Source organism: Pseudophryne corroboree, chromosome 7, assembly GCF_028390025.1.
Source record: "Pseudophryne corroboree isolate aPseCor3 chromosome 7, aPseCor3.hap2, whole genome shotgun sequence".
Classification (NCBI taxonomy): domain Eukaryota; kingdom Metazoa; phylum Chordata; class Amphibia; order Anura; family Myobatrachidae; genus Pseudophryne; species Pseudophryne corroboree.
Window position 1 is genome coordinate 76,821,119 of NC_086450.1, and position 23,088 is coordinate 76,844,206.

The following is a 23,088-nucleotide window of genomic DNA, read 5'->3' on the forward strand; positions in this document are numbered from 1 at the left end:
GGGGATCCTCCGGTCATCGTTGGTGGCATACAGGTACACGCGCAGCACGCCATGTCTCTTGGCACAAGGGTGCAGATTGCGGGGGGCGCGCTCTGGGGGCATGTTTTAAAACCTTACTCTCACTGGAAAAAAGGGTACATACATGTACAGCCGCTGATGTGCCATCCCCAGCCAGTATAAATATTACATAGCTGAAGGGCGGGGCTTCTTCTCAGACTTGCCAGAACACTCACTGGGTGCCATTTTCTCCTGAAGAAACTCCAGTGTGAAGCTCCTGAACGCTGTTTCTCATCATAACAATGCTGATACAAGTACAGGGTGTTATAGAAGGGGCAGAGAGTGTTCATTATAATTAGGTCTGTGGGCCTATTATTGGTATATGCTCTGTAAGTGGGTAATATTTCCACAATTCACAATAAGGCGCAGTGTGTGGACTGGCAGATCTCTCTGTGTCTCTCTGACAGAGTTTAGTGTGGGTCTGTCCCCAATAGCTCCCCTGTGTGATAGTGTGTGTGTGTGTGTGTGTGTGTGTGTGTGTGTGTGTGTGTGTGTGACATGTCAGACATTGGGGAGGGTTCTTCTTAGGAAGAACCCATTTGAGATGCACAAGAGGGTAATGTGGTGGCCCTTCCCTCTCAGAAGGAGCCGAGGGGGTGAGAATGTTGCAAGAGAATATGTCAATGTTTGCAGAGATATTCTCTGAGTCTGAACAACAGGCTAAATATTGGAGGCAGTCTGGGGAGGATGCACTGTTTACTGACCCCTCCATATCATCCACTCGGGTCCCATCCAGTTCCCAGAAAAGGTCTCTGGCCCAGATAATGCAAGGGGACACAGACACAGATTCCGACTCTGACATCGACACTGGGGATTTGAGAGGGGTAGACCCCAAATTAGCCAAAAGCATACAATGTATGATAGTTGCTATAAAAGAAGTGTTAGGGTTTCCTGACACAACACTGGTCCCAGAGGAAAAGGATTATTTTAAATTAAATAAAAAGCAGGTTGTGACTTTTCCTCCTTCAAAGGATTTGAATGCATTCTTTGAAGAATCCTGGGCTAACCCTGAGAAGAAATTTACCCTTCCCAGAAGGATACGTGTAGCGTACCCTTTCCCTGAGGAAGACAGGCACAAATGGGAGACACCCCCAATGATAGACACCTCCGTTTCTCGGCTGTCTAAGAAAATAGTTTTGCCTGCCCCTGGTTCAGCCTCTGCAAAAGATCCAGCTGACCGTAAATTAGAAACAACCTTAAAATCCATATATGGCTAACGGAATGGTGTACCCTTGGGATACTAAGGGTACTCAGTATTATCAGGCCCACCATTGTTTGTGCGTGGGTAGGTAATGCTGTGGAAAAATGGTCTGACAACTTGCTTGTTAACATAGACACAGTTGACAGGGATGAAATAGTCCTAACTCTCGGCCATATTAAAGATGCTGCAGGTTACTTAGTTGAAGCTATGAAGGATATTGGGTTGCTGAGTTCAAGATCCTCCGCTATGGCGATTTCAGCCCGCAGGGCGCTGTGGATCCGCCAATGGAATGCTGATGCGGAATCAAAAAAGAATATTGAGGCGCTTCCTTACAATGGAGAAGCCCTCTTTGGAGACAAGCTGGATGCCATGATTTCAACAACTACATCAGGCAAGTCAGCATTTCTGCCTACCGCAGCTGCTCCACCTAGGAAAAGATTTCATTCTCATACGATGCAATCCTTTCGACCCAACAAGTCCAGAAAGGCAAAGGGTACCCCCTTCTTCGCAGGAAGAGGTAAAAAATCTACAACACCATCAGGCTCGCAGGAGCAGAAGTCAACAGCTACTTCTGCTAAAACCTCAGCATGACGCTGGGGCTCCCCTGCGGGAGTACGATCAGGTGGGGGGCACGTCTACTGTCTTTCAGCCAGGTCTGGGTTCACTCAGATCTGGATCCTTGGGTATTGCAGATAGTATCCCAAGGGTACAAATTGGAATTTCAGAACCTTCCCCCATGCCGATTTTTCAAATCAGCCTTACCAGCTTCTGTTCAGGATAGAGCAAAAGTGCTGAACGCAATACAGAAATTATGTCAAGACAACGTAATTTCCTTAGTTCCTGTGTCACAACAGGAAAAATGGTTTTATTCAAGCCTGTTTGTAGTGCCGAAACCGGATGGCTCGGTCAGCCCGATTTTAGATCTAAAGACTCTTTATTTGAAAAGGCTCAAATTCAAGATAAAATCCCTGAGAGCGGTGATCTCCTTCTTGGAGGAAAAGGAATTTCTGGTATCGATGGACATTAAAGATGCTTATTTACATGTTCCCATCTACCCGCCGCATCAGGCATGCCTGAGGTTTGCGGTGCAGGACTGCCACTACCAGTTCCAAACATTGCCTATCGGGCTCTGAGAATATTCACGAAGGTGATGTTAGAGATGATGGTTCTTCTTCGCAAGAAAGGAATCAAAGTCATCCCATACTTGGACGATCTCCTCATAAAAACGAGATCCAGGGAGAAACTAGTGCAGCACATTGAACTTTCCCTGACGGTGCTTCAACAGCACGGTTGGATCATAAACCTTCCAAAATCACAATTGGAACCCACAATGAGGTTATCATTTCAGGGAATGATATTGGACACGGAAGCACAGAAAGTATTCCTACCGGTGGAAAAGGCTCTGGAGCTCCAGAGGATGGTCAAACAAGTTTTAAAACCAGCACCCGTAGCGATTCATCAGTGCATCCGCCTGCTGGGGAAGATGGTAGCGGCCTACGAGGCTCTACAATTTGGCCGATTCCACGCCAGGGTGTTCCATTGGGACCTACTGGACAAGTGGTCGGGATCGCACCTACACATGCACCGGAGGATAATACTGTCAACAAAAGCCAGTATTTCACTCTTGTGGTGGCTTCAAAGTTTTCACCTCCTGGAGGGACGCAGATTCCAGATTCAGACTTGGATCCTGGTGACCACAGATGCAAGCCTCCAAGGTTGGGGAACAGTCATGCAAGGGGAAAGCTTCCAAGGACGATGGTTAAGTCAAGAAGTACTCCTTCACATAAACATTCTGGAATTGAGAGCTGTGTACAACAGACTTTATCAAGCGGCACACCTTCTTCAAGGTCGTCCCATACAGATCCAGTCAGACAATGTAACGGCAGTAGCTTACATAAACTGCCAGGGCGGAACAAGAAGCAGAGTGGCAATGGCAGAGGTAATAAAGATACTCCTCTGGGCAGAAAGACATGCAAAAGCTCTGTCGGCAATTTTCATTCCGGGAGTGGACAACTGGTAAGCGGACTTCCTCAGCAGACACGATCTCCATCTAGGAGAATGGGGCCTCCACCCAGAAGTCTTTGCAGAGGTAGCAGATCGTTGGGGTGTTCCCCAAGTAGATATGATGGCATCACATCTCAACAAGAAGCTTCAGAAATATTGTTCCAGGTCGACAGACCCACAAGCAATAGCAGTGGATGACCTGGTGACACCGTGGGTGTTTCAGTCGGTCTATGTGTTTCCTTCTCTTCCTCTCATCTCAAAAATATTGAGAATCATAAGACGAAAAGGAGTACAGACAATTCTCATTGTTGCAGATTGGCCTCGAAGGTCCTGGTATCCGGATCTGCAGGAAATGCTCACAGAAGATTCGTGGCTTCTTCCTCTCAGAGAGGACCAGTTGCAACAGGGGCCCTGTCTGTTCCAAGACTTACCGCGGCTGCGTTTGACGGCATGGCGGTTGAACGCCAGATCCTAGCTGGGAAGGGCATTCCGGACTAGGTCATCCTTTCTCTGATAAAGGTTAGGAAGGAGGTGAAAGCGAAACATTTTCAGGTTTCACATGGGACCCCTTTCCCCGAATGCCTGGACCCCCCGTGACTCCTGTCACAGATGGTCCCTTCAGCCAATCAGGGAGCGCCACGTCATGGCACTCTCCTGATTGGCTGTGCGCGTCTGAGCTGTCAGACGGCACATCGCACAACCGCTCCATTATCTTCAATGGTGGGAACTTTGCGGTCAGCGGTGAGGTCACTCGCGGTCAGCGGCTGACTGCGAGTAACCTCACCGCTGACCGCAAAGTTCCCACCATTGAAGATAATGGAGCGGTATGTGCTATGCGCCTCTGACAGCACAGATGCGCACAGCCAATTAGGAGAGTGCCACGATGTGGCGCTCCCTGATTGGCTGAAGGGACCCTCTGTGACAGGAGTCACGTGGGGTCCCCGCATTCGGGGAAAGGGGTCCCATGTGTAAACATGGGACCCATTTCAGTGCGTGGTCCGGGTAAATGCGTTTTCTTTTTTTGCCAAGTACGTGGATTACAAAAAAGAAGAGGACAGAGCTACACTGGATTTTGGTGAGTATAATTTTATTTTCAGGCACACAGTGGATTCTACTTGGAGAAGTGGACTGAACCTCGTGTCAACATAGGTAAGTATGTGCGTGTCGGTATGCATGTATGTAATAAAGTTTTACTTTCACGGTGTCTGTGTACTGTTTTTATTTGAGTATTTTTTTTGCAGTAGAACTACAGGTACCAGCAGGCCCGTTTCCCCCCCGCATGCTGGTACTTGTGGTTCTCCAAGTACCAGCTTGCGGGGGAGGCTTGCTGGGACTTGTAGTTCTGCTACAAAAAACTATATTCTTTTATTTGACACAAGGCTATCAGCCCCCCATCCGCAGCCCTTGGATGGGGGGGACAGCCTCGGGCTTCACCCCTGGCCCTTGGGTGGCTGGCGGGGGGAGCCCTTGATTTAAGGGGTCCCCACTCCTCCAGGGTACCCCGGCCAGGGGTGACTAGTTGGGGATTTAATGCCACGGCCGCAGGGACCAGTATAAAAGTGTCCCTCGGCTGTGGCATTATCTCTCCAGCTAGTGAAGCCCGGTGCTGGTGTTAAAAATACAGGGGACTCCTACGCTTTTTGTCCCCCGTAGATCCCCTGTCAATTTCCCCCCCGTATTTTTACAACCAGGACCCCACACATTTTTTTTCTTGATTTTTAACCCATTCCCACCCCTTCCCACTAAAAAACATGCTCTGATCTCTCCATATTATTTTAGTCAGTTAAAAAAATATATATATATTTTAAAATATATATAAATAATACTTACAGTATGGCTCCTAATAGACAAACCAAGTAGATAATCCCTTCTAATATAAATAGATATGCTATTAGCAACAAAAAAAAACATGTTTTTAAATTTTTTTATTAGATTCTGCCAGCAAAATGAGGCGGACTGAAATTGACGAAATGACTGTCGAAAAGCACTGTTGTCGAATCGACATTGTTCAATTGATTATACTTTTGTCGAAAAGCCGCATTTTTACCATTGCAGACATGTCGAATTTAACAACTGTCGAATTTCAAAAAGTCGAATCTGAAACGTCCGTTCTTTTGTCGAAAAGTTCTGTATTGCATTTTCGGAAAAAAAATTGTGTCGGAAATGCCCCGTTTTGCAACCGCAATTGCATATACCCCTTAATATTGATATTTGACATTACTTATAAATTATTGTACCAAAAAAAAATATCTTGCCGTAGCTAATTTTCTAGTATGTTATATTAAAAACTAACAATTTTTTGTTTTCTTCGAAACAGTATTATTCTCTTCTGAAAAAGCGTGCCGATTATTTAAGTAACCTGAGAAGCACCAGTAAAAGTAGATAAATCCCATTTTATGCACTGATCCTCTTTTTCAGCTGATTTTTTTGCTCATCAACTCAAAAGAGTTAATGTTGCCATAACAACTGTTTATGCTCTTATTGATGTCACTTATTAACTTGGGTGGTTTAATATTAACTTTTAAGAATTTATCCGTAGTTACTTTGGCAAATGACAGCCTTCATGCATTTAGCCGTGTTTGGATTAAACGGCAACTCCAGCAGAATGGGAGTGATTAATGCATGTGTTTGCATGTAATATATTTCAAAGAACTTAGATTGTGTGTTTTTTTTTTTTGCATGAAACCATTGCCATTAAAAAAGGAGTCCTAAAACTGCACAGATGTGAGTCTGCTAGTAGCGTCTCTGCTGCCCAATCAGCTTTTGTTTTCCGAACACCCTGATTAACCCCCACTTTTCATGGATCACTGAGTCACAGATAGATCAAGTTTAAACTAGCACATATTAGTACGTTTGTTACTATGAGAGGAACAGTTGGCCATTCTTTATCCCACTCCTGCGTCTCTACTGTGCTGAAAGCTGAAGAGAAAGTAATAGAATATGAATTGCACACTTACAATGGGATTTAAATATTATACTCCAGTTAGCGCTCAATCGGACATAATGGTCTTAGAGAATCTGAACAATATAACATCAATATACTTTGCGCTCTAACAAAGTAGGTTTGGTAACTAGATGCAGTTTATTTTGCAGGCGGTAGATGCAGCACTAAGATTGCTTACCGACAAACTAAATTGGGTTATATTTAAATTGTGTTTGTTTTATGAAAATATAATATGCTTTAAATTGGAAAAAAATATAAATGCTTTAATTTTTTTTATTTTATAGCAGCAAAATTATTTAAGTTCACTTAAAATGTCAGACCAAAAGTATTGTGGCAAGAGTTATTTCAATAATTATTATATGGCTTGTTTAAAAAAAATATATGTGTGTGTGTGTGTGTGTGTGTGTGTGTGTGTGTGTGTGTGTGTGTGTGTGTGTGTGTGTGTGTGTGTATACAGTATAATGTTTTAATGTTTTACAGGTATGATGTTTTTGGATATCCTTTATATGTATGTTATATTTATTTAAACTGGCCCATTTTAACCAGAGCTTTATCATTTTAATGAGTGTCATTAATTTAACCCTTAGAATGCTAGAGATTTAGACTGCACGGACATACATAAGTTCAAGGCTCACCGGGTTCTGATTGAGTGGTCAGCCGTCCTTGCCGGATGAATAACAAGCACCTGTTTGCCAGGCGTGCACTATGTTTTAATCACAAGTCTGCTAATGAGAATTGAGGTTTGCAGCGGGCAGAAGCTTAATTTTTTTTCTTCTTTTAGCTCATGCAGGATATCGCCTCTCCCATATGGAAACTGTTGGTGGTAAGGGTACAGCTGGTCGGGACTGCCTAATAGAGAGGGCCTAGTCAACACATGTCTACTGATGCTTGTCTTTGTAGTGAGCTGCCCCTCGCCTTCAGACAAATTATCTGCCAATTCTAAAGGGATGATGGGAGAGAATTACATTGCAATATTAAAACCATCTCCATTGTGCTTTATATGAAATTTGTCAATGGACAGTCCTTATCTATTGCACATTGGCCCTCATTCCGAGTTGATCGCTCGCTAGCTGCTTTTAGCAGCATTGCACACGCTAGGCCGCCGCCCTCTGGGAGTGTATCTTAGCTTAGCAGAAGTGCGAATGAAAGGTTGGCAGAACTGCTCGTAAAAATTTTCAAGCAGTTTCTGAGCAGCTCCAAACCTACTCCTATCTTGCGATCACTTCAGTCAGTTTAGTTCCTGCTTTGACGTCACAAACACGCCCTGCCACTCCCCTGTTTCCCCAGACACGCCTGCGTTTTTGCCTGTCACGCCTGCGTTTTTTTAGCACACTCCCTGAAAACGGGCAGTTACCACCCCGAAACACCCACTTCCTGTCAATCACTCACCGATCAACAGAGCGACAGAAAAACGTTGCTCGCCCTTGTGTAAAACTGCATAGTTTTATGTGAAAGTACTTCGCGTGTGCGTACTGCGGCCCGTACGCATGCGCAGAACAGCCGATTTTTAGCCTGATCGCTGTGCTGCGAACAACGGCAGCTAGCGATCAACTCGGAATGAGGGCCATAGAGCAGTTAGTGTTACCTAATGGCTGGTCATTGCAGATTCTCTCTAACATTGATAAGTAGTAACCACAGTAGGGTATGGATTCTGTAAAGATAACTGCCTTTACCACTTCTATAGGTAGTTTATCTCCCTGATCACTGCTTTCTGTTTAGCTTTAACCATTAATGTGTGGCTTGGGGAACAGGGAAGTGGGACGCTGTCTCAGAGCACTGGGTTCTCTTAACTGTAAATGTGTGAGTAGGGATATAGGCTAATCCACATAATATTGAATGAGACCAAATGGATAGGAATAACTCCATGGAGGTACACCCTGAGAGTACTATACAGCTAGAACACAATTCCAAGATTGGGAAAAAGAGGAACTCTCTTAAAGGGGCACTCTAACTATGATTGCAATTAAAATGTAACTTTTATTTAAATATACTTTAAAATACAGATTAAATCAGAAAGCACAGATATGCTCATACATTGCACGAAAGCTGTGACAAACAGTTCTAACACATCAATCACAGTACTACAGTGTGACTGTATAATAGCCCCTTGGTGTATAAAAATAGCAAATACCCACAAAGATCCAAGTGATCTAAAATTCAAGTCAAGGCATCAGAGCAAGGTAAAGTGTATATTATTGTTATGTATGATATGATCTATATTTGAAAGTATATTTAATAAAAGTGACCTTTTAATTGCAATCATAGGCAGAATGTTCCTGTAAGACAGTTCCGCTTTTTTCCAATCTTGGAATGTGTTCTAACTTTCACCATTAACAGAACACATAACAGTTGTATTTAAAGGATTAACACCTCACCTCCCAATTGTCCCGATTTTGGGGCTCAGTTCCGCCTACCCGATTGGCCACGCACCCAGCATAAGGCAGATACGCCTTCATTGCAATGTGCCACCTACCCTGTCCTGGCCCACTAAGGTGAAGTGTTGGGAGGAGGTATGTGACAATACCATGCTACTATTATGATGAGAAGAAAACCATTTCAAAATTATTTCCTGCACATTCTCATATGTGTGAAAAACCACCTTACATGGTATACAGCACACTTATCAGCAATGTGTGTTATAGCAGACTCTTTACTTCCTATCATCTGTTTGGAAGCAGAGTACAGAGCATTACTGGGCCCTCCAGTGGGCATGCTAATAGTACAAGATCACCATTTTATTGCCCCACGCTCCACAAAAGCACCTGCCCCTTTTGCGTACTGCAATGGTAATACCTCCCAGCTTCTTGCAAATGTGAACTAATGTGTCAGTGGTGGGACAGTCCCATGCTATAGCCTGGCTTGGGATTTATGCCACTATGGAGGCGCAGTGCAGGTGCCAGTGATGCAGACACATACACATTGGCATCTTCAGCCAGCATGGGCAAGGCGTAAACCCCGTACTTGTGAGTGCACAGGATTCTGCGAGCACTCAGCTGGGCTTTATAAATCCAGGTCCCCTATCTATCTGATAAAGGGACTCTTGTGTGTGTGATTGATTGATTGATTGATTGATTGTTTGTATGTTATTTAAGTGGAAGAGCACTGAACAGCACAAGGGAATGCTCGTGCACATTATTTGAAGATGTTTTACACAATGACGTTGTAGCTACAACATAACTATGAGCAGTGGTTTATTGAAATCACTGGCTTCTCTTTCTTTTTCATTAAAAAAAAAAATCACTTTTCTCTAACGTCCTAAGTGGATGCTGGGGACTCCGTAAGGACCATGGGGAATAGCGGCTCCGCAGGAGACTGGGCACATCTAAAGAAAGCTTTAGGACTATCTGGTGTGCACTGGCTCCTCCCCCCATGACCCTCCTCCAAGCCTCAGTTAGATCTCTGTGCCCGAACGAGAAGGGTGCACACTAGGGGCTCTCCTGAGCTTCTTAGTGAAAGTTTTAGATTAGGTTTTTTATTTTCAGTGAGACCTGCTGGCAACAGGCTCACTGCATCGAGGGACTAAGGGGAGAAGAAGCGAACTCACCTGCGTGCAGAGTGGATTGGGCTTCTTAGGCTACTGGACATTAGCTCCAGAGGGACGATCACAGGCCCAGCTTGGATGGGTCCCAGAGCCGCGCCGCCGGCCCCCTTACAGAGCCAGAAGGCAGAAGAGGTCCGGAAAATCGGCGGCAGAAGACGGCCTGTCTTCAACAAGGTAGCGCACAGCACTGCAGCTGTGCGCCATTGCTCTCAGCACACTTCACACTTAGGTCACTGAGGGTGCAGGGCGCTGGGGGGGGGCGCCCTGAGACGCAATAAAAACACCTTGGATGGCAAAAAAATGCATCACATATAGCTCCTGGGCTATATGGATGCATTTAACCCCTGCCAGAATCCATAAAAAAGCAGGAGAAAAGTCTGCGAAAAAGGGGCGGAGCCTATCTCCTCAGCACACTGGCGCCATTTTCCCTCACAGCTCCGTTGGAGGGAAGCTCCCTGTCTCTCCCCTGCAGTCACTACACTACAGAAAGGGTTAAAAAAAGAGAGGGGGGCACTAATTAGGCGCAGTATTAACTATACAGCAGCTATAAGGGGAAAAACACTTATATAAGGTTATCCCTGTATATATATAGCGCTCTGGTGTGTGCTGGCAAACTCTCCCTCTGTCTCCCCAAAGGGCTAGTGGGGTCCTGTCCTCTATCAGAGCATTCCCTGTGTGTGTGCTGTATGTCGGTACTTTTGTGTCGACATGTATGAGGAGAAAAATGATGTGGAGACGGAGCAGATTGCCTGTAATAGTGATGTCACCCCCTAGGGGGTCGACACCTGAGTGGATGAACTGTTGGAAGGAATTACGTGACAGTGTCAGCTCTGTATAAAAGACAGTGGTTGACATGAGACAGCCGGCTACTCAGCTTGTGCCTGTCCAGACGTCTCATAGGCCGTCAGGGGCTCTAAAGCGCCCGTTACCTCAGATGGCAGATATAGACGCCGACACGGATACTGACTCCAGTGTCGACGGTGAAGAGACGAATGTGACTTCCAGTAGGGCCACACGTTACATGATTGAGGCAATGAAAAATGTTTTACACATTTATGATAATACGAGTACCACCAAAAAAGGGGTATTATGTTCGGTGAGGAAAAACTACCTGTAGTTTTCCTGAATCTGAGAAATTAAATGAGGTGTGTGATGATGCGTGGGTTTCCCCCGATAACAACGGATAATTTCTAAAATGTTATTGGCATTATATCCTTTCCCGCCAGAGGTTAGGGTGCGTTGACACGCTTGTAAGGGCTCTACCTTCGCCTGAGATGGCCGCCCTTAAGGATCCTGCTGATAGAAAGCAGGAGGGTATCCTAAAAGGTATTTACACACATACTGGTGTTATACTGCGACCAGCAATCGCCTCAGCCTGGATGTGCAGTGCTGGGTTGGTGTGGTCGGATTCCCTGACTGAAAATATTGATACCCTAGATAGGGACAGTATATTTTTGCCTATAGAGCATTTAAAAGATGCATTTTTATATATGCGTGATGCACAGCGGAATATTTGCCGACTGGCATCAAGTCTAAGCGCGTTGTCCATTTCTACCAGTAGAGGGTTATGGACACGTCAGTGGTCAGGTGATGCGTATTCCAAACGGCATTTGGAAGTATTGCTTTATTAAGGGAGGAGTTATTTGGGGTCGGTCTTTCAGACCTGGTGGCCACGGCAACAGCTGGGAATTCCACGTTTGTACCCCAGGTCGCCTCTCAACATGAGAAGACGCCGTATTATCAGGCGCAGTCTTTTCGTGGACAAGTGGGCAAAAGGTTCCTCATTTCTGCCCCGTGACAGAGAGGAAAAAGGCTGCAGAAATCAGCCAGTTCCCAGGAACAGAAACCCTCTCCCGCCTCTTGCAAGCCCTCAGTATACGCTGGGGCTTGACAAGCAGAATCAGGCACGGTGGGGGGCCCGTCTCAATGAATTTCAGCGCGCAGTGGGCTCACTCGCAAGTAGACCCCTGGATCCTTCAGGTGATATCTCAGGGGTACAAATTAGAATTCGAGACGTCTCCCCCTCGCCGTTTCCTAAAGTCGGCTTTACCGATGTCTCCTTCTGACAGGGAGACAGTTTTGGAAGCCATTCACAAGCTGTATTCCCAGCAGGTGATAATCAAGATACCCCTCCTGCAACAGGGAACGGGGTATTATTCCACACTGTTGTGGTACCGAAGCCGGACGGCTCGGTGAGACCGATTCTAAATCTAAAATCTTTGAACACTTACGTACAGAGGTTCAAATTCAAGATTGAGTCACTCAGAGCAGTGATTGCGAACCTGGAAGAAGGGGACTACATGATGTCTCGGGACATCAAGGATGCTTACCTTCATGTCAAAATTTACCCTTCTCACCAAGGGTACCTCAGGTTTATGGTACAGAACTGTCACTATCAGTTCAGACGCTGCCGTATGGATGGTACACGGCACCCCGGGTCTTTACCAAGGTAATGGCCGAAATGATGATATTCCTTCGAAGGAAGTGAATTTTAGTTATCCCTTCCTTGGACAATTCCCTGATAAGGGTAAGATCCAGGGAACAGTTGGAGGTCGGTGTAGCACTATCTCGGGTAGTGTTGCGGCAGCACGATTGGATTCTCAATATTCCAAAATCGCACCTGTTTCCGACGACGTGTCTTCTGTTCCTAGGGATGATCCTGGACACAGTCCAGAAAAAGGTGTTTCTCCCGGAGGAGAAAGCCAGGGAGTTATCCGAGCTAGTCAGGAACCTCCTAAAACCGAGCCAAGTCTCAGTGCATCAATGCACAAGGGTTCTGGGTAAAATGGTGGCTTCCTACGAAGCAATCCCATTCGGCAGATTCCACGCAAGAACTTTCCAGTGGGACCTGCGGGACAAATGGTCCGGATCGCATCTTCAGATGCATCAGCGGATAACCCTGTCACCAAGGACAAGGGTGTCCCTCCTGTGGTGGTTGCAGAGTGCTCATCTTCTAGAGGGCCGCAGATTAGGCATTCAGGACTGGGTCCTGTTGACCACTGATGCCAGCCTGCGAGGCTGGGGAGCAGTCACACAGGGAAGGAATATCCAGGGCTTATGGTCAAGCCTGGAGACATCACTTCACATAAATATCCTGAAGCTAAGGGACATTTACAATGCTCTAAGCTTAGCAAGACCTCTGCTTCAAGGTCAGCCGGTGTTGATCCAGTCGGACAACATCACGGCAGTCACCCACGTAAACAGACAGGGTGGCACAAGAAGCAGGAGGGCAATGGCAGAAGCTGCCAGGATTCTTCGCTGGGCGGAAAATCATGTGATAGCACTGTCAGCAGTATTCATTCCGGGAGTGGACAACTGGGAAGCAGACTTCCTCAGCACGACCTCCACCCGGGAGAGTGGGGACTTCACCCAGAAGTCTTCCACATGATTAAAAACTCGACAGGTATTGCGCCAGGTCCAGGGACCCTCAGGCAATAAGCTGTAGACGCTCTGGTAACACCGTGGGTGTACCAGTCAGGGTATGTGTTCCCTCCTCTGCCTCTCATACCCAAGGTACTGAGATTGATAAGATGGAGAGGAGTAAGCACTATATTCGTGGTTCCGGATTGGCCAAGAAGGACTTGGTAACCGGAACTTCAAGAGATGCTCACGGAGGATCCGTGGCCTCTACCTCTAAGAAGGGACCTGCTCCAGCAAGGACCCTGTCTGTTCCAAGACTTACCGCGGCTGCGTTTGACGGCATGGCGGTTGAACGCCGGATCCTGAAGGAAAAAAGGCATTCCGGATGAAGTCATCCCTATCCTGATCAAAGCCAGGAAGGATGTAACCGCAAAAACATTATCACCGCAATTGGCGAAAATATGTTGCGTGGTGCGAGGCCAGTAAGGCCCGAAGGAGGAAATTCAACTGGGTCGATTCCTACATTTCCTGCAAACAGGAGTGTCTATGGGCCTGAAATTGGGGTCCATTAAGGTTCAAATTTCGGCCCTGTCAATTTTCTTCCAAAAAGAACTAGCTTCAGTCCCTGAAGTTCAGACGTTTGTAAAAGGGGTACTGCATATACAGCCTCCTTTTGTGCCTCCAGTGGCACTTTGGGATCTCAATGTAGTTTTGGGTTCCAAAAGTCACATTGGTTTGAACCACTTAAATCTGTGGAGTTAAAATATCTCACATGGAAAGTGGTCATGCTGTTGGCCCTGGCCTGGGCCAGGCGCGTGTCAGAATTGGCGGCTTTATCCTGAAAAAGCCCTTATCTGATTTTCCATTCGGACAGGGCGGAATTGAGGACTCGTCCTCAGTTTCTCCCCAAGGTGGTTTCAGCGTCTCACCTGAACCAACCTATTGGTGGTGCCTGCGGCTACTAGGGACTTGGAGGCCTCCAAGTTGCTAGACGTTGTCAGTGCCCTGAAAATATATGTTTCCAGGACGGCTGGAGTCAGGAAATCTGACTCGCTGTTTATCCTGTGTGCACCCAACAAGCTGGGTGCTCCTGCTTCTAAGCAGACTATTGCTCGTTGGATTTGTAGTACAATTCAGCTTGCACATTCTGTGGCAGGCCTGCCACAGCCAAAAATCTGTAAATGCCCACTCCACAAGGAAGGTGGGCTCATCTTGGGCGGCTGCCCGAGGGGTCTCGGCTTTACAACTTTGCCGAGCAGCTACTTGGTCAGGAGCAAATACGTTTGTAAAATTCTACAAAATTGATATCCTTGCTGAGGAGGACCTGGAGTTCTCTCATTTGGTGCTGCAGAGTCATCCGCACTCTCCCGCCCGTTTGGGAGCTTTGGTATAATCCCCATGGTCCTTACGGAGTCCCCAGCATCCACTTAGGACGTTAGAGAAAATAAGAATTTACTTACCGATAATTCTATTTCTCATAGTCCGTAGTGGATGCTGGGCGCCCATCCCAAGTGCGGATTGTCTGCAATACTTGTACATAGTTATTGTTACAAAAATCGGGTTATTATTGTTGTGAGCCATCTTTCAGAGGCTCCTCTGTTATCATGCTGTTAACTGGGTTCAGATCACAGGTTATACGGTGTGATTGGTGTGGCTGGTATGAGTCTTACCCGGGATTCAAAATCCTTCCTTATTGTGTACGCTCGTCCGGGCACAGTATCCTAACTGAGGCTTGGAGGAGGGTCATGGGGGGAGGAGCCAGTGCACACCAGATAGTCCTAAAGCTTTCTTTAGATGTGCCCAGTCTCCTGCGGAGCCGCTATTCCCCATGGTCCTTACGGAGTCCCCAGCATCCACTACGGACTATGAGAAATAGAATTATCGGTAAGTAAATTCTTATTTTGACTACTTACTAGAAAAATATATATGTAGATGAGCTGTATGGTCTGAATAAACTTCATAGAACACAGCTATCCTGGGTTCTTGATACAAACTATGGGGCAGATGCAGGGGCGCTGGAATGTTTTCAGGTGGGGGGGGGGTGTAGTAAAAAAATGTTGCCGCTCCCTCCCAAACCTCCCTTCCCCCCAGTGCGGGTGAGCGCTTACCTCCGGGCGACTATATGCGCTATCACTTTGCACTTATCACTGCTTTATCACTTCTCCAGGCTTAATACATCTGCCCCTATCATCCTTAATGAATTACACTATAATTTGGTATACTGTAATTTCATTGGTGTAATAAAAGCCCCAAAGGGACCTTTCCCTCCATATCATGTGATCATATTCATTAACATTCTGTCACCTAAATCACAGCTAGTACAGTAACCATTCATGAGCAGAGCCCCAATCTGCAATGAACATTTTTGCTTCGTTACTGCCAATTACCAAAACAAGCAACACCTACATAGCAAATAACTTATTATTATTATTATTATCATCATCATTATCATCATCGTCATTGTATGTTGGTGTATGCTAACGTGCTTAAAAATAAATCAATGCGTCCAGGTGCCCATGAAGCAGGGCTGCCTTTGCCCATGGCATGGACTGTTTATGCTAATGTAACTAATTCCTTTACATCTGATCTCTGTAGACGCTACCAAGTAACACAGAGGCTTATATTTTGCAGTGAAATTTAAAGGGACTGACAGTATTTAATGATCAGCACTGTTGTGAGACATAGAGCCTCATAAAATAACAGGTTAGTTTTCTGCGCCTATAGAAGGTGTCTTAATGATCACCACTGTGTATATCTGATTATAACATTCCCAAAGCGAACGTAGAACCTTATATGCATCCAATGTGCAAGCTTAATGAACACAAGCTCATCTGGAGTTTCAATTTATGCTATTACTCCAACACTGTAGGTAATAATTTAGTGTTTAAAATGACTACCAGCGTGATATTTGTTTAATGAATTCTACAAACAAAGCACTCAGTTATTTGCAGTTATTTAAAGACTAAATACTTACAATTTGAGGATTATTTCATTTGCCTTTGATTCTGAAATATCTGCTGCGAGTATTAACATTCCTACATGTTTAATAATCAAAAAAAGTACTTTGATTATTAAAAACAAAACAAAAAATCCCTGCCCCCAAATTACAGCTACAATAGAATACGTAATATTAATTATCAAGCCTCTCTAGAGTCTTAAATTAACATCACAGCAACTGTTTGGGTTTAATGCTAATTTTATTGAAGTTGTTTTGCAAAGCGAAATATATTAAAATTAATAGGGCAAATGACAGTGGGTTGTTAAAATTAATTATGTTGCCATTTTCTTTTCTTTTGGTATATGAGGCTTGGTAGTAGTAGCACCTGCTCATGCTGTGTCCTAAGTGATATAGCGTCTACAAATCCAGAAAATTGTAGTATCAAATCTCCACACCAACTGTGCAGCAGCCTTATCATCAAATCCCTGCTGAGAGGCGTTCCCCATCCAGTCCCTCAGGATATTTTCTTTCTGGTTCCCTCTGTTTCAGATTTGAACTTTGACCCCAACCCTTCTCTGACATCATGCAATAGGTGCTGGAGTAATGGCTCATCTTTGAGAAGTTGCAAAGTGTATATACTCATTGGCTCATTAGCAGGTCAAGAATTCGCTTTGCTAAGGGCTACTTGGGTATCAAGTTCTAGCTGGATGTCGAAGTCGTATTTTATATTGCAGTGGCATAAACTTCATTTGTGCTGTCACTGTGATTATTGCAACACTTCTATATGAAACAATATGGTTTGAAACTAATAGACCTCATAGAACGGTCTTGTCTGCTGTATGTTGTTGATGGTAACTGCAAGCTTGAATATTTTGCTATTTTTTTCAGCATAGGTTTTCTACATATCTTTTATTCAAGGCTCAAACAGCTAGCACATTTTGCAGTTCCACATTGTTAAAATGTTAGCTTTTTAAAAAAAAAAATGTAAAAGCTTGTTTTTCAGAGCTTTATATTAAGGGGTCTTTTGCAAAGAGCCATACTTGTATGATTCATTGCATGGGGGATATGGTCCTTAGGTTGGCCTTACTTAGGTTTACCACTATTGGTCGACATGCATTAGGTCGACAACTGCAAAAGGTCGAAATGAACATTAGGTCAACCTGAGTTTTTTAAAGTTCTTTCATGTTTTGAACTTTTTCATACTTTACGATTCACGTGGACTACAATTTGGAATAGTAACCTGTGCCGAGCGCAACGAGTCACCTTGCCTGAAGCTTGCCAACCATGCGGGGGGACACAGTGCACTGATTGGGGTTCCAAGTCACTTTACGAAGAAAACAACACCAATTTTTTTTTTTTTAAATCATGTCGCATTTTTCCATGTTGACGTTTCCATGTTGACCTTTGCCACATCGTCCTGCCGATATACTGTCTGTCGACCAATAGTGGTCGACCTAATGCGTGTCGACCTAAGTAGGGTCGACCCAACAAACCCATTCCCATTGCATTTACTTATGTGTAACAGTCATTGACCCTCATTCAACATGGATCGCATTTGCAAAGCTGCTCGCAGGCAGCTTTGCAAATGCAATCCATAGTAATGCAGATGCCGTAGGAGGTGTTAAATACCTCTTTGCTGCATTCGCAGTCCAAGCACTGCGCCTGGCACCATCATTGCGACCGATGGTCGCAATGTTCCTGGCAGACTTCCAGCTGAGTATGCCTCAGCTTACTCAGGCTGCCCGTCGCAGGGGGCCTTGCAAGGCCAAGAAATCTGCATCTGAAATGCAGACCTTGGCTTCGCCACTCTCGGAAAACTGGGGTGACACTATCCTGTTTCTGGTCATCCTCGCCCCAACCCTGGACGCCTCTTGTCAGTCCTGTGAAGTTTCGCCAATAATCGGGAAATTGCACAGGGGATCGCTTGTGCGATCCAGGCTGAATGAGGGCCATTGTCCGTGGTGTGCAGTCATTGAAGGTTGGACTCATGCACATGTTTTGTAGAACTGAAAATGTCCCCAGGAATCGTGTTATACTTGGGCGGCTTGCTAATCTTGATTTACTCATTAATTGAGATGTTTTTCAATTCTTTTCTCAAAATACTATTCTTATCTCTTTCGTGTGTTTAAATGCATTGATTTATCTAGGCTCTTCTGAAGCAAGGCAAACTAGAAAAGTATTGATTTCCACTGCGCGTGAGGTTTCAGGGATTTCTTCACATGTGCGCAATCTCTATCTCTTCCATGTCTAATCTTGCAAATGGAAATTTTGGTCTTACAGACCTTGGTGCATAAAATACGTATCGCTGTTCTGTGATCAGTGTCAGACTGTGTCAAGAAGTGCCCACTGGGGGAATGCAATTATAAGGGCCCATACTTAGGGGTGTGGCCAGCATCCAGATGGCGTGTGGCCAGCCTCCACAGAGGCTTGGGTAACCATTAGAGTGTGCAGGGACTGTAAATATACAGTTTATATAGTAAATACTGCTAGTGCATACATGATATGTACCAGATTAATAACAGAAATGCGCTTTAGAAAATACAACAAAGTCCTGTGCAGTACCATGTAACATATGTACAGTGTACTGTATCACTCAAGTGCACAGTGTGGATTCTGATCTTTAGAGGAGGGGGTGGGCCCTTAGTGGGGTCCACCAGGAGTTTCCCCAGTGCCCATGTGGGCCAGTCTGACCCTGACTGTGAGCTATACTAAAAATGCATACAGGGGAAAGAACAGGGCACTTTATCCAATCTTCTGAGAGATTGTAAGTATGACAGCCAATCAGAACAAGCCACGCGACGGTCTCCAATGAACAGAATAGGGTGGGTATTCAATTATGCTTCCCTGACGCACTTTGTGTAGTGGCCGGACCCCTTTTTGGTCCTCCAAGGGACCCTGCTCTTCCCACTATACAACTCTCAGTCTCTGGCTTCCTGCTGCCTCCATTCCCCTCCACACGTCATGTCAGTGCCCCAGTGAAATGATCAATTTTTTTCACAGTTTCTTATATAGCGCAGCACATTATGTATCTCCTGATATACTCTGTGCTGCTGGGGGACCGTGCTACTTCCACTATATAACTCTGTGTGTGGGTTTGTGCTACCTGCATTCCCCTCCTCACATCATGTCACTGCCCCTGTCACATGCAGCCCTGTCATCACTGACATATCATGCATGTCCCGTGTGCTGCTGGCCCACCCCTAGGGGTGCTAGTGGTGTGTTACCCCCACAGTGTTTGTTTCCAGAGTGTAAGTCATATGTGTGTACCAAGTTTAGTGTAAATTGCTGCAGGCATTCCGGAGTAATGCTGTCTGCTGAAATACTCTGTGCTGCTATCCCCCCTTCCCCCAGGGGTGCGAGGGATTTCAGATTGTTTTAGTTGCCTCCGCCGTGTTTTAATACGCTCGTATGTAAATTTCACGATCTTCGCTTGTAAACTGGATTTGTATAGAAAGGACAAATTTTCGCTTTTATATATATATTGCAGATATATTATATGTAACACAAAAAATGATTAAAAATAGCGAAATCATGGGTTTATATAAGTTCTAGTAAATAAATCAAGACACAACGTGTTGAAATAATGTTTTACTTTCTATAGTATTGTTTCAGTTTTGTTATACTTACTTGTTTTATTTTTAATTTTAGGTTTTCCGAATAGACCAAAGTCTCTTAAGATAATTATTAACCCACAAAGCCATAAAGGTGAAGCGACCAATGTGTATTACCGGCACGTTGAGCCTCTTTTGAAGCTTGCTGACATTCAGACTGATGTTACAGGTAAGTTTTGTTTCAATAAATAAATCAACTGAATAGAGACAGAATTGATTGCTAAGCAACCAAGACAAGATGAACTTTCAGCTAATCCCCACTGGCTTTCAGCTGCAGCTTTAAGTACAGTAAATCAGGTTACATACCCAATATGTTTATATCATTAGATCTCCTGTTTTGTTAATTCAGAGCCATTTTTACATCCAAACTTCATTGCAATCTGTAAACAATTGATTCTAATTAACATTATAGAACACACTATATTCCTAAATGTTTATATCTGAAAAACCAGGTACAGAGCAGTATTTACTAAGTGCTTTTTTATTCATATTAGGTGTGAGTGTTGCTTTGTAACTCATCCTATCTGTATAGAGGATATGATCATATCGGACGTTTGTAACTGTGGCATTGCATGGCCGAGCAAACATCTCCTCTTCCTCTAAACATTTTTGTTATGTGAGCCGTCTCTGTGGAGTATTTCTGCTCATTGTCCTCTATCGAGGCACCTTCTCTCAGACTTTGTCGAAGGTGATAATGTAATGTAACAATGTAACATACTGCAGCCCAGAAACCGAAACGACTGTAAAGAATTATTCCCCTTATTGTTGCAGATTTAAAACTGTAAATTCCCACAACGTGTGTGTATTGCATGACCGGCGGTCACATGACTACATCCCCCCACAACTATCTTCCCCTTTTCTGAGCTGTGGGAGCTCCTCCTTTCGGACATCCATTCTCTGACTGTTGTGATCTATAAATGTCCAAAATAATTGGGCGATCGTTATGAGTTTGTTGCCTTCTGCTCCCATCATTACCATGCAGCAGCACGATAATGTTAGTGCTGGAACTTTTAGGATGGACCATCCAAAGCGTAATGATGATGAAAGGTGTAGGTATACCAACTGCTTCATGTCTATTCCATGTAAGAACCTCATTTCCCTCTGTCTTGGCTTGCCCTATACCATACTAGAACACCTAGCTCTATGTCTGATTTGATAATGTAACGATAAGTTTTATTTAAACATTTTTGGGGAGATTTTGAGTTGGAAGCAAAACAGAGCACATAACTTTGCACTTCTGGTTGGGCAGAATTACAATGTGTAGAGAGAGTTAGATGTGAGAGGGGCGGGGCCAAATGTTTAGAGAGGTTTAGATGTGAGAGGGGCGTGTCCAAACGTGTGTAGATACATTTAGGGGTATATTCAATTAAGGTCGAAACTGCCGTCTTGTCGAAAAGACGGCAGTTTTTTACTTTTTCAGGTCGGAAGGGGTTCCGACCTATTCAGTCCCCAGCATTTTTATTCGACAAGTCAGGGAATTCGACTTGTCGAATAGTACGTGAATCGGCGGTATAGCTGCCGATTCACGTGCTTCTGAGAGAAACGGGGCCAAATTCGACAGGTTTTGGCCCCGTTTCCGACCATCTCAGTTCGACTTAAAAAAAAGTCGAACTGAGATGAGGGACCTGAGAGGGGGGAGAGCTGCGGGCAGACGGGGGACAGCAGCACTACAGCACAGCGCTGCAGGAGGATGTGTCACAGCCGCCGCTCACGGCAGCGTCCACCCGGCTCCAGCAAGTGAGGTCCCGCTTGCTGGAGCCGGGTGGACGCTGCCGTGAGGTCTGACGGCTGTGCCACATCCTCCTGCAGTGCTGCTGTCCCCCGTCTGCCTGCGGCTCTCCCCCATCTGCCTGCGGCTCTCCCCCCTCTCCAGTCCCTCATCTCAATTCGACTTTTTTAATGTCGAATTGAGATGGGCATTGAATAGCCCTTGTCGGATTCATTCCGACAAATGCTTGTTGGAATGGATCCGACCCTAATTGAATATACCCCTTAGATGTGAGAGGGGCGTGTCCAAACATTTTTAGAGAGATTTAGATGTGAGAGGGGCGTGTCCAAATGTGCGTAGAGAGATTTAGATGTGATTGGCGGCGTGTCCAAACGTCCGTAGAGAGATTTAGATGTGAGAGGGGCGTGTCCAAATGTGCGTAAAGAGATTTAGATGTGAGAGGGGTGTTTCTAGACAAATTACATTGCAACATGGTCTGTTTAGGATACTAACAGTTACTTTTTTTTTTCTTTGCTCCCTCTTTAGAATGAGACCCTTTGTTTTAATGTATTAAGTTCCACTTTTGGCTATTATGTATTTATAATCCTATTTGGTTGTGATTTCTCTTTTTATTCAGTAATAATTCTGTTTTTCTGTTTATTGTCGCACTGCTATAATAAAGAGACTTAAGGCCCGTACACACTGGTCGATGTATCGGCCGTTCTCTTGAACGGCCGATACATCGCGGGACCGTCGGCCAGTGTGTACGGGCGATACGTCTGTGAACTCCGTCGTTCACAGACGTATCGCGTCGGCCGCGCAGCACAGCCGACAGCCAATATATCTAACGATATATTGGCGCGTCGCTGTGTGTGTACGGGGCGGTCGTCCGACCGCCCGTACACATGCTGCGGCGGCTGGCGGTGATTGACAGGTGAACTGGGCGGGCGGGCGCGAGCGCCCGCCCGCCCAGTTCATGACGTCAGTCCCCCGACGGATCGGGCTGTGTGTATGCACAGCACACTGCCCGATCCGTACATAGATATATCTGCAGATCAATTGATCTGCAGATATATCAATAGTGTGTACCCACCTTAAGAAAAATAAACAATTGTGACTCTAAAGGCCCATACACACTTGACGATGCACACATCGTTAACGACCGTCGTTAACGACTTCCCTTGAACAGCTGAGCAAACGACATGAGCATACACACTACCAACGACCAAAGACGAAAGACCAAAGACCAAAGACCATTCATCGTTGAAGCATCCAAGCTGAACAGTTTATTAAAATAATGAGCTGGGAACAGGGCTGGTGAACAGTGGCTTGGTCGTTGGTCGTTGGTCTTTCACACCATACACATTCAGCGACGTCTCTGGTCGGTAACGACCATAGTGGAAATTGAGCATACATGCTCCACAGATAAGCGAGGGTCGTTAAAGTCCCGCGGGGCCGCGCATCGGTGGTCGTCGGATGCATACACACTTGACGATATAATGAGCGACGTCGTTGATGAGGGCTGAAATGAACGACGTCGTTCATTTTATCGTCAAGTGTGTATGGGCCTTTAGAGAGTTGCAACATCTACTGGAAACCGTGGCTCACAAACAGCAAAACCATCTATTTATTACTTTACATGATGATTATTATTATTGGTGGTGTAACGGTTTACTGACTATTGTATCAGTATTGTTATTGTGTTTATTTACTGTTGTTTGAAA

The 23,088-nt window shown here is 45.1% G+C and overlaps 1 protein-coding gene across 2 annotated transcripts in view; it reads left to right on the plus strand.

Annotated features, from left to right (window-relative positions):
* Window positions 1-23,088, plus strand: part of CERKL (ceramide kinase like) — a 269,313-nt gene that overhangs the window by 183,152 nt on the left and 63,073 nt on the right. For both annotated transcript variants that reach the window (XM_063933331.1, XM_063933330.1), the window contains exon 3: window positions 19,694-19,825. In XM_063933331.1, coding sequence (XP_063789401.1) covers window positions 19,694-19,825 — 132 coding nt within the window. The remainder of the gene's footprint in view (window positions 1-19,693; window positions 19,826-23,088) is intronic.